Source organism: Hoplias malabaricus, chromosome 11 (assembly GCF_029633855.1).
Source record: "Hoplias malabaricus isolate fHopMal1 chromosome 11, fHopMal1.hap1, whole genome shotgun sequence".
In the NCBI taxonomy this organism is placed as follows: Eukaryota; Metazoa; Chordata; class Actinopteri; order Characiformes; family Erythrinidae; genus Hoplias; species Hoplias malabaricus.
In genome coordinates this window covers 37,521,734-37,533,403 of record NC_089810.1, presented here as the reverse complement: position 1 = coordinate 37,533,403, position 11,670 = coordinate 37,521,734, and the positions used below count along the sequence as shown (strand labels likewise).

At 38.8% G+C, this 11,670-nt stretch overlaps 2 protein-coding genes and 3 non-coding genes across 5 annotated transcripts; all 5 read right to left on the bottom strand.

Annotated features, from left to right (window-relative positions):
• Positions 1-335: 335 nt before the first annotated feature.
• kctd14 (potassium channel tetramerization domain containing 14) lies at positions 336-5,269 on the bottom strand. Its single transcript, XM_066685614.1, has 2 exons — positions 5,067-5,269; positions 336-1,943 (listed from the first exon to the last, which is right to left on the bottom strand). Exons 1-2 carry the CDS (start codon positions 5,121-5,123, stop codon positions 1,272-1,274), a joined length of 729 nt encoding a protein of 242 aa, XP_066541711.1. The 5' UTR covers positions 5,124-5,269; the 3' UTR covers positions 336-1,271.
• An 818-nt stretch (positions 5,270-6,087) lies between these two features.
• rps3 (ribosomal protein S3) lies at positions 6,088-11,493 on the bottom strand. The gene is made up of 7 exons (XM_066684780.1): positions 11,396-11,493; positions 10,127-10,257; positions 9,920-10,013; positions 8,342-8,436; positions 7,535-7,722; positions 6,600-6,802; positions 6,088-6,150 (listed from the first exon to the last, which is right to left on the bottom strand). The coding sequence occupies exons 1-6, from the start codon at positions 11,423-11,425 to the stop codon at positions 6,603-6,605; spliced, it is 738 nt and encodes a 245-aa protein (XP_066540877.1). The 5' UTR covers positions 11,426-11,493; the 3' UTR covers positions 6,088-6,150; positions 6,600-6,602.
• Positions 6,226-6,372, bottom strand: LOC136710149 (small nucleolar RNA SNORD15). Its single transcript, XR_010804589.1, has one exon. It is a non-coding gene; the product is annotated as a small nucleolar RNA SNORD15 (small nucleolar RNA).
• On the bottom strand, positions 7,080-7,231 carry LOC136710150 (small nucleolar RNA SNORD15). Its single transcript, XR_010804590.1, has one exon. It is a non-coding gene; the product is annotated as a small nucleolar RNA SNORD15 (small nucleolar RNA).
• On the bottom strand, positions 8,694-8,845 carry LOC136710148 (small nucleolar RNA SNORD15). Its single transcript, XR_010804588.1, has one exon. It is a non-coding gene; the product is annotated as a small nucleolar RNA SNORD15 (small nucleolar RNA).
• Positions 11,494-11,670: the final 177 nt, after the last annotated feature.

Here is an 11,670-nt window from a genome sequence, read left to right as displayed (position 1 = left end):
ACACCAAACCCCTGACCAACAGGCACCTGAAGTGGAGATTGAACCCACAACCCCTAGACCTTGAGTCCATTGTGCCACCCTGTTGCTAAATGAGATACAACAACTATTATTAATATATGATATCATATAAATAAATTATACTAATTTGAATCATAAAATACCATTAGTACTAATTTATTATTCATATTTTCAAATGAATGAATGATATTAAATTGTAAAACTTTTTCTGTCACAGTGGCCCAGTCGATGAAAGGATGAATAATCAATGTGGACGGCGTTAAAACAGGCAAAATTTATTAACTAATTAAAACATATTCATTATACACTTACTGGCTGTAGAGAAGCTCCTGACGGATACAAAATGTTAAGAATTCTGTAACATTTAACAAGATATCAAACAGACAGACCGACAAGATTAGGATCCAAAATGTATGACCAATCATAATGAAATATAATCAACCTCTACACATTACTGTCATCATTTCAAAATGTAATTATTTCAGACAGCCATGACCTTTCCCTGAGTTGTGAACTCTCGCTGGAATTTGAAAAGCAAACTTTGACAGTAAAGGAGCATTTGATAACATTCTTCATTATTAACACATTAAAGCAGGAGGTGACAACTGATATATATTTTCTTCATAAAACAAACATAAAACAGATAAAACAAACAAACAGAGTTTGGAGATATAAGATATAACACACTACACTAGTATAGGTCAATCAATTTGTTATTTAATTCATAGAAGCGTTATGGTAGAATATAAATGATATACATTTGTGCATGAGTGAATGTAAAAGGCATTTATAAACAAGAGTCAATATTAAACAAGGGTGGGCACATCTAGAAACAAAGATCCTGAACAGACTCTGTCTGAACATATGTGGGTGTTGTATTCCAGCAGAAAACAGCGTATGTTGGTTTTTAAAAAAAAAATAATATTCTGCTCCGTTAAACATTCTTATGTTTAGTGAAAATAAGTTAACACCACCTCCAGTAATAACTTAAACATGGAAATGTTTATCATAAAACGTGTAAAACTTAATAAACAAAATGTGACATAACGTTTGCACAGGCCACATTTTAAGAAATGTGTTTTAAAACGTGTAGAAGAATGTTCTCTTGAAAGGATGTGTTCATACCTTTTCAGAAAATCAATAAAGTCATTTGACCATGGTTGCCCTAACGTTTGCATACAACTGTGTGTAAAGCAAACTCCCTCATTTACACAAGCACATGTTCTACATGTGAACAGTGTAAACAGTAAGAGTCACCACCAAGTAAATGTGAGCTTATAGAAGAAGCCATAGCTCTTGAACAGAAAGCCTTTATCTGAGTTGTGTGGTTTGAGGCTTACTTTATAACCTTTGGCCTCAATATCCATTTTAATACAGTCCAGTAGATCACCTACAGCTGCTGGGGCATTCCAGGGGCCAAAGCTGACCACAGATTCCTTCTTAGAGTCCAGACTGTCCAGAGCATCATTGTACTTTGCCACATCATCTTCTGTCCTTAGCACACACATGAGTATTGTGGAGTATCTGGAGGCCATGGCCTCTGCCCTGGCCACTCTAATGATCACCTCCAGATTTTCATGGTAGTTTTGGACTCGGGACAGAAACTGCTGCCTTCCTACCACCTCTCCGAAGATCTGCGGAGTCTCCTCTAGAACTTTGATCAGGGGCTTTATGTCGTAATGAACAGCCTCTTTGTGAACTTCCATCAGGTTCTTATTTGGAACCTCTTCAGAGCGGAGGAACTCAAGAATAGCCCCGAAGTGTGTCCCATCTCGGTCAATAAACCACCGGCCCTGTCCATCTTTGGGAAACTTCATCAGCCCCGAGAACATGTCTGAAATCTTGGAGTTGGGATATTTCCTCAATGTGCTCAGAGTTGTGGTGTAAATCTGTCCCCCAACATTCAGCTGCACAACTGAAGAGTGCTGAGGAAAGATGACAAATTTGAAGAATTGAGTTTGAAATTCCATTATAGATCATTGTCAAGAATTTTCTTCATTTTTGTAGGGAATAGACATAACTCATGCAGTAATGTTTAGTGTCATAAAATTATTAATATCACATTTCCCTGAAAGAAAAACATTACAGGCCAAAAAAACAGCAACACGAGCTAATATTGTTTTTTTTGGAGGCTAGTTTGATGATCAGCCAGAATTATTATGTTGGGTGACCAGCAAAACCTGCAGCAGACACTGAAATAACAGGTATTTCCCCATCCAAGATCATTCATTTAGTCTGATAAAAGTATAGTATTCTATACTTTATAAAATATAGTATACATTCTTATACTTTGTAGCAGGTTATTTTGACCAGCAAGGTTTGGTTTTGTGATTAAACCTCAGTAAAATGTGTATAATAATGTTTAGCATCTTAGACTGTGTATTAACAGCACTCATTAGTGACAAGCAAGTTTCCCCTCCACGCTCTCATTGTACCGTAAACAAAATGCAGATGTGAAACAAGAAAGCTTAGTGTAGATGCCGTTGCTGACCACTTTTATCAAAATGTGTGGACTACACAGTTACCAAAATATTATGACTTTATTCTTGAAATTCATTCATACTTCATTACCTGTAACCCTTATCCAGTTCAGGGTCGCGGTGGGTCCAGAGCCTACCTGGAATCATTGGGTGCAATGTGGGAATACACCCTGGAGGGTGTATCCACCTACCAACATGTGTTTTTGGAATGTGGGAGGAAACCGGATCACCCAGAGGAAACCCATGCAGACACAGAGAGAACACACCACACTCCTCACAGACAGTCACCCGGAGGAAACCCACGCAGACACAGAGAGAACACACCACACTCCTCACAGACAGTCACCCAGAGGAAACCCACGCAGACACAGGGAGAACACACCACACTCCTCACAGACAGTCACCCGGAGGAAACCCACGCAGACACAGGGAGAACACACCAACTCCTCACCCTCACAGACAGTCACCCAGAGCGGAATCGAACCCACAACCTCCAGGTCCCTGGAGCTGTATGACTGCGACACTACCTGCTGCGCCACCATGCCGCCATATTCTTGAAATTTTGTTATTTAATTAATGATTGGCTCTAAATGACATCATCAATCAGTGACCTGTGGATGACCTTTGATTTATATTTGTGTCTAATGTTCATGGACTCTCAGTAAATACAATACAGGAAAACAGTAAATACATGTGGTGTCCTAAACCCATAGAGCAAGTTTCTGTAATTAAATACGTGCACTCACTAGTAAAGTGAACCAGATATTTAAAAAAAACCAGAAGTAAAACAAAAACAGTAGCAGTAAAACTATACGGCGCATAGTTAAAGTCTTTTTACAACTTTGTGGCTGGTTTGGAGAACAAGCAGAAGCGGTGCATGGTGCAGAAATAACTATTTGTCTTGTTTAGTAGGCACTGAGGGATCAGGGTGTGTAAAAAGGGCCTTTTTTATTTAAAAATCTTAGATTTACCTAAAAAAATTATTAAATTCCTGTTAACTTGCAGCATTATTTCATTTTTTCTGTTTGTTGCCTGATCACTCAAAGTCACAGAGCTGGTTTGACTAGGCCAGGATAGAAATGCATTAAATGTCTTGGAAATTGAAGCAGTATTTCGCATTTAAGCCGGTGAAAAATAGGACACGCCTCCGGGGGGGTAGGGGGTTTGTGCTATGAGCTCTCGCCCCTCGCTGCCGTTGTATGCTTAGCTGAACCTATGTGTGCTTTTAGGTCCTTTACATCTTTAGTTGCTACACAAAACATGGGAATTTCTATTTTAATTCATCCGAGAACTTATATTTACGTTTCGGCATAGCTGCTCGAGATGAGGGTGGGTACATGAGATTTGCCTGACGTAAACAAGGACTACTGACGTGCAGACTGACCAATTAAATGTTTACAGAGAAGGTTATCGACCAATAACGGTAGCTCTACAGTCAGACCGTCCAATCAGAAGATTTTAAGTTACTTAACCACGGCCACTTCTCACTCAAGCGAACCAATCGGAGTAGGGGAGGGCGGGACTAGTTTGTGAACGAAACTTCTCGAAGTTCTATGTAAGCTCTAGAAAAACAAAATGCCGGACGTTTGTGAAATTCCGCCCGGACATATTTTTAAGTCTAAAACAGAGGACATGTCCGGGTAAAAGAGGACGTCTGGTCACCGTAGTCTAGTTTCCATTTCTAACTTTCATGTAATTGGTCAAGGAAAGGTTGTTTTTTTAACCAGTCAATTCACTGAATATATTTATGTGTGTACAAATTATTGTCTTAAATAATTTACAGCTAATGTTATATTAATCCAGGAAACATTTAATACATTCAGCTGCTACAGTAGAAGAACACAACAGAAAAATTCTTCATTCACACTGCTTTAAAATATAAGGATTCCAAAATACTCCGAATAAACGTTACTCATTCTGAATAATGTAACAGAATTCAAAGATTTACAGATGGGTTCACGGGGCCTGAGAGGCCATTTATTTCCCTTCAAGGAGGTATACACATTCGACCACCAAAAGCCAACCAAAGTACGTGAAAACGAGTCAGATCCACGCCAGATGTTAGACAGTTCATGTTAGAAGATCTGTGAGAGTTGATCGAACTGTTTATTACAGTTAACAATAGAAATGACAAGAAATTATTTCTCTTTTTTCTACTAACTCCCTTAGTATTTTTCAACAGTAAAACATTTATGGGCTATTACAAATGAAAACATACTTTCAGAATTCTCTACAGATGTAGAAATTGGCAGTGCATTTGCTCAGACAGTGGTACATTTTTAACTGCACTTTTTAATTGTACTCGTGGAGTTTGGGTTCAAGTTCTTTAAGCTGGCTCTTCAAAAATGTTCCAAAGAGAGCGAATTATCAAGTCTTGATTTGGTTGCACTAAACATGACTTGCCGCTGCAGTTCCCGGGGATATCCGCCGCATTTGCCCTGGTTTTAATTCACAACAAAATCACACTGCATTACATTGTGCCTATGTTAGAACAGCTGCTCAGGACAAACGCCAAAATGCTCATTCTCACGTTTATAGTCCTTCCCCGCATAATAAAAGAACTCTTACCGACTGCGGAGGCCCTACAGACTGTTTTCTGGACGGGTTGCTGTCAGGAAGACTCATTTTGACCAAGTTAGGACGGCAGGTTTTTTCATCTACTTTTACCAACGAAGACAGGTGAGCTGGAAGAGGGCGTGGCTTCTGATCTCAAACAGGTAGGTGAGAAACGGGCAGGTTTCTGCTGCTAAGTAAATACCAACTTGACTTGCCTTTTAAAAAGGAAGCTACTCCTATTCAAAAACTAAAATGCTTTTATAATCATCCTTAAAAACTAGAGTTTGCAAAAAATAATCATCCCCCAGCTGTTCAACCAAAACCCAAGTTCAGATTCTCATTGAAAAAGAAACCATAAACATACGATACAGGATTAACATCTTCCCAGGGCTCAAGCTCATTTACGGTGAAAGGAATTGAAGTGTTAGTGTTCTCTCTCGATGAATCAACAACTGATATTTCTTTTGGAAAACATGGACGCTATGTGCTCTAGGTCAAAGCCAGCATGTGTGATAATAGGAAGTACACAAGTGACTTGTACATCTGTGAAGGCAAAGTGTAGAGATCATACTGCCATCCAGTGTCTTTTGAAGTCCTTGCTTAACTCATTAAGTCGAGGCCAATGGAAATTTGGCACTGTTTATAACAGCATGGCTCCTGAGTAAAAGCATCCAGGTGCTAACTACTGCAGAAAAATTCAAACCCAGAACTGAAATTCACAGGTAAATACTCAAACAATACAACCTCAGGTTCAACATGTGAAATGTTAGATTTCAATTAAATATAGGGTTTACATTTGCACAATGCATCGTCAGGTACAACACCAACATTTTGAAAATGCAGTGTAAAAATTCAACAATAAGGGACTTCAGTCAAATATGTGAATAGAAATGTGGACCTAGAAGATCAGAGCTAAATAAATAAACCTCAACCTTTAAAAATTACATTACCAGCATTTTACACCGACTTTTATAGTATCAGAGTCATGAACACTGGACATTAGAGCTGACAAAGAATGAGACAAACACAAAGATGTATTTCTGGTTTTATTTTTGTACAGAAAATGTCAAGATTTCCATCATCCAATGGTGAATACCTGTAAAGAGAAAAACAAATAAATCAATGGAGAAATATGAGACAACCTAATCTTGAATACATTTTTTTTTTAAACCCTTCTCAGACAAATGCCTCAAGATCTTCAAGCAAGAGACACTTCCTCCAAGAAACTGAAATCAGACACACAGAACATGTCTCTGACCCAGAAAAACTTGGGAGTGTGCGCGTCCCACTCCGACTCGTCATCGTATCATCACTGAAGGGTTGTGAGCTCAGGTGTTCCAAGATTTTAGAAAACACACTAGCGTTCTATCAAATGTCAAAGATTCTAACTATTAGACATGGGGAACTATTAAAAATATTGTTGATGTGGCCCTCAGTTATTTATTTATCTCAGGATGTAAAAATATCCAAGCCAAAAACACAATGTAGTGAAACAAACAATATCTAAGGTATTTCTTCAGGTAAGACTGACTCACTGACTCTTACCCTTTATGCAGTGGGTACAGGAGCTCCTTGTGGCATGACCGGGACTTCAGGCTTGGCTCCTTTCTGTTCGGAAACTGGGGTGGTAGGGAGGATCTCCTCTTTGGGCTCCACAATGCTGACATGGTCAGGCAGAGGCTTCTTGGGGCCGATCTTGCCACTGGGGTCCCAGGGGAGCATAATCTTAACCTTGATGCCAAGCACACCTGAAAAACAGACAGGAACAGTTAGGGTTTTTGTATTTGACTTAAATATTTTTTTTTTTCAAAACACACATTTGAGAGATGTAAGGGGCCTACATTTGAAATATATTCCAAACAACTTCAGCCAAGTATTCAAGGGCTGCAAACAGTTAATGTAGTCATGAAACTACACATGGTGATGTCACTTCCTGCTTAAGGGATGCTCCACAAGCATTCAGTGCTTTGCATTTTAACGCTGCAACCTAAAATACATTTTCTAATTCATATTCTTAATTAATGCCCTTCTCAGACAAATGCCTCGATGTCTTCAACTGAAAGGGACACACTGCTCTGAGGAACTAAAGCCAGGAGCACAAAACATGATCCATAGCTCAGAATCCCCAGAGACAAGACAGTGCCCCGTTCCGACTCGTCATCGTATCATCACTGAAGGGGCCGGATTGCTTAAATCACCCACAAATAAGGAATTCCCACAGCATTAACAAGGAATTAATTTGACGAATACTTGCAGTGCATCTTCCACTCAAAGGTTTATTTCTTTTAATTTTACAATGACTATGTGCTTAATTATATTAACAATGTAAATCTATAGTCACTGCATAAGTCTCAAGAGTTTAAGATTAAGAGAAAGCATATCCTCAAGTTATAATGGAAGTTACAGTGAGTATTAAATGTCCTTTCATAAAACCTGCAGAGAACATTAGCTGCAAAGAATATTCCCACTCCCTCACTCACCCTGTCTGAGCAGGACGTGGCGAACTGCAGTATCAACATAGTAGTTGACTGGATCTCCACTGTGGATCATAAGACCATCCACAAACTTCATGGACTTGGCTCTCTGTCCCCTGAGCTTTCCAGAGACAACCACCTCACAGCCCTTGGCCCCGCTCTCCATGATGAAACGCAGGACACCATAACAGGCCCTGAGAAAGACGAGAAACGATCAGCACCACTACAAAAATCCCTTCAGTGGTACGCCATTTAGTAACACAGCTAGTCTTCTCAAACAAATGCCAGTGTCGTCAAAAGCAGTGACATTTTACTCTATGGAGCTGAGATCAGGATAATACAATGTGATTCATGACCCAGAATCCTCAGAAACAAAAATGACTGGTTACAACATTTATGTAACTTCACAGAAGAACATGTACACTCTTAAATATAAGGTGATCTGATGTGGTGTACTGACAAAATAAGTTAAATTAAACAATTACTGAAGAGTTCTTTCAAGGTGCAAAGAAAGAGCCAAATATACCAACATCCCATAGTCTGGATCTATCAGGGTTTTTACTACACTCATTTTAAACATGTGCCCCTACACGTGGAGCATAAACTGGTCTATTCAAGACTATAAAACAACTCTTCACCTTATACAAGTTGCACTGTAAGAGTAACAATGAGAAATCGTTCATTAAAAGAACAAACACATCCACCGTTACGTTTAAGATGGTAGGCAGTAGGTAAACACTGAGCAATACCATGATGAATCCATACTCCACATGCTAATTTAAGACGAGTTTAGTTTAGTTAAATGTGTCTTACCTACGCACAGCCAAACCTCCGAGCAGCTTGTAGCGCAGAGACTCTGCCTGGGCAATGGCGCACAGTCCTCTGGTGGCAACCTTCTCAGCATAGAGCTGTAAACAAACAGAATGCACTTTTTTAATTTGTTGATTCAACAGTAACCCAAAGACACTTTGTGATATTGTTTTTAAAAGGACAAATTTAAACTCAACATCAATTTGGGCACCTGGAGCACCCACCAAACCACAAAGTGTAAAAATAAAAAAATATTAAAAACCCAACCAGGATTTGTGACATGCCCAAGTCTAAAAATAAGATTTTCAGCACCATCTTTGCAACCTAAAACACATCTCTAACAGATTCTTAATGCCCTTCTCAGACAAATGCCTCGATGTCTTCAACTGAAAGGGACACACTGCTCTGAGGAACTAAAGCCAGGAGCACAGAACGTGATCCATAGCTCAGAATCCCCAGAGACAAGACAGTGCCCCGTTCCGACTCGTCATCGTATCATCACTGAAGGGGCCGGATTGCAGATATCACACAAGAATAAGGAATTCCCACAGCATTAACAAGCAACTGAATTGAAGAATATTTGCAGTGCATTCTTTACTCAAAGGTTTATTTCTATGCATCGTACCATGGCCACATGCTTAAAAATATTAACAATGTAATTCTATAGTCACTGCATAAGTTTCAACAACAGTTTGTGCATTAAATATATAATGTTACTTTCAGATAATAACTAAATCTACAAATTTATATTTAAATGTTTCTACTATTCAGGAATGGTGTTAAGAAGCTACTTGAATCCAAGTGAAAATAAACTAAAATATTGCTCAATAATCAGAATTTATCTCCATTAAATCTCTATTAGACACAAAAGTCAAGTCAGACTGCTCCTGTTTCAATCCTATCATTTAACGTTTATTCGCTTTACATCAAATATTGTCAGTTTGGTCCCCCCAAAAATTCACGGTATGCAGGTCAAGAAATGTTGATAATACATCATCATGTAAAATCATGTAAGCCTAAAACCAGACATTGCAACTGCAGTCTGGCTGGCTTAAAACAGTCTTAAAAAAACACGGACATTTCAAAAAGCAAAGTTGGTGTGAATAAACGTTTTCTGGTAGGTGGTAGGTAGGGAGGGTAGGTGAATTGGCTTCTCTAATAACTGTCCTGGTTTGAGAGTTAATGAGTGTGTGTATGTGCCCAGATATGGATTGGCGCTCTGTCCTGGGTGAAATCCTAGTGCCCGATGCAGCCCTCCAGGTGGACGGTTGTTCCTGGTCGAGAGCACACTGTGCACATTTGGCTTCCGCCTCTTGCCGGTGTGTGGACTGAGTGCAGTGTAGGTTGTAAAGCGTCCTTGGGTATCTAGAAAGGCGCTATATAAGTGTAACGATGATGATAATAATAATTATCTGAATTACCGTTGACCAGTGTGCAACATTTGTCAGTCTGTTTGTCAGAGTTTTACATTGTAAGTGCACAAACCCTGCATAATTCAGTTTGAAACTAGATATTTCCTTGATCTTAATTCACAGATCAGAAATCTGCTCACAACCACAATTTGACAGAATCCTTTCTTACCTCCACGCTGCCCTCTGGGAAGCCAAACCTCTTCTGGACAACAGCAGTCAGTTCCCTAATACGGCGGCCTTTCTCTCCCAGGACGTTCTGGGTCCTGCATGGATATTAACACTGCTTTTGAGGATTTTACGACCCAATACACCCTTTCAAACATTACAACAAACAAAAGACTACATCTGTCTCCAATGTCGTTCATATGAAATGTACCTCGTGGCCAGGATGATGATCTCTGTTCTTGTTGGTGTGACACGGACCTCCACTCCGGAGTATCCATCCTCGGCCAGCTCACGAGTCAGAAACTCGTTCAGCTCAGCTTTGAAGATGCCATCTGAGACAAACTATAGACATAAAACACCACAAGCATTAGAGGTCTGTATTAAAGCGTGTTAAAATTGGGAGCATATAAATTCTAGGATAAAGAAGGTTGTAAGTACTAATTACAAATGCACAGTATCAGAATCATGCTACCCTTTGTATATTTAATCTTAAGTAGATAGCTCACCAGTAAATGTTCAAATTTTAAAACACTTAAGAGCAGTATATTTACATTACCTTGGGTTACAGACAAATATTTTAATTTTCATTGTACAAATATTTGTGTGCATATTTCACACATTTATGTGTCCCAAATACTTAAAACAAAACTTTAGATGGATTATTTTTTTTCCAATTGCATTTTAGGCGAGGTACATTTGAGTTTCCACTATTTTAGTTAATACTACAATATGGTTTCTTATGGAATTCAAAAGTGCAGTTTTTTGACCTGCTACATACCAACTGGGGAACCTACTTAGTACATAAACCACTCAGACTGACAGGTTTTTAGACTAAAATCTGTTTGAATCCAAATCCTCATCACACAGAACACGTCCATTTACAAAAAAAGGACAACAAAGCAGCCAGACTGCAGAATAGTACGAAACTAACCATTTTCTAACAGTCCTATAAATATAAATTAACCAGCTGTGCTTATTTTAACGCGTCAGCCGGCGATATAATAAAAATAATATAGAACACTTATTTACATCGCTTATATTCCAGTTATAATCAGCCAAATGCTCGCTTCAATTTTCAACACAGTACCGTTTACAAATATTTAACTGCCTTCTCATTGGAGTGTTCCCCGCTACCTTAAGTAGTGCAGCCTTCCCAAGTACAGGACTTAGGACTCCAGAACGTATACAAATAGGACGTTTACATATACTGTCTTGTGTAAAAACACCCAACAGCTCAATATATATTAATACAAGTCCGAAACGTCGTTCATTTCTTGAGAGAAAACACCGGCCACTGAGGCTCGTGATTCACAGTAGAGAGGCACGTCAAACAATCCAACAAAATCCTCTTTAAACATAAAACATACCAACCTTATAAACATACTAATGTATAGACAAACACTATGTCCTTAATGTTCGATTATCATTTAACAGCAATTGGCCCCATATTTAAAGCAAAATCTGTTAAATTTGCACTCACCTTCCTCTTCTTAGAAATCTGCACCGCCATTTTGCTGTAGGCCGCAGACAGGAAAGGAACGCTCAACAAAGCGGAAGTCTATTTATAATACAGCTCGGCGTCCTTGCCCTAAAGGGAGTTGTAGTTTTTAGCTGAGTTTTTGTAGTTTAATGACATTACTTGTTGGTTTTTGAATAAAGAATTACGGTGTTATGGTGGAATAGTATTATATTTTGTTGTAGATTTTAGCTATAATACTTAGTTTATTTTAGTTGTTTGTTATGTTAAAGATTTTA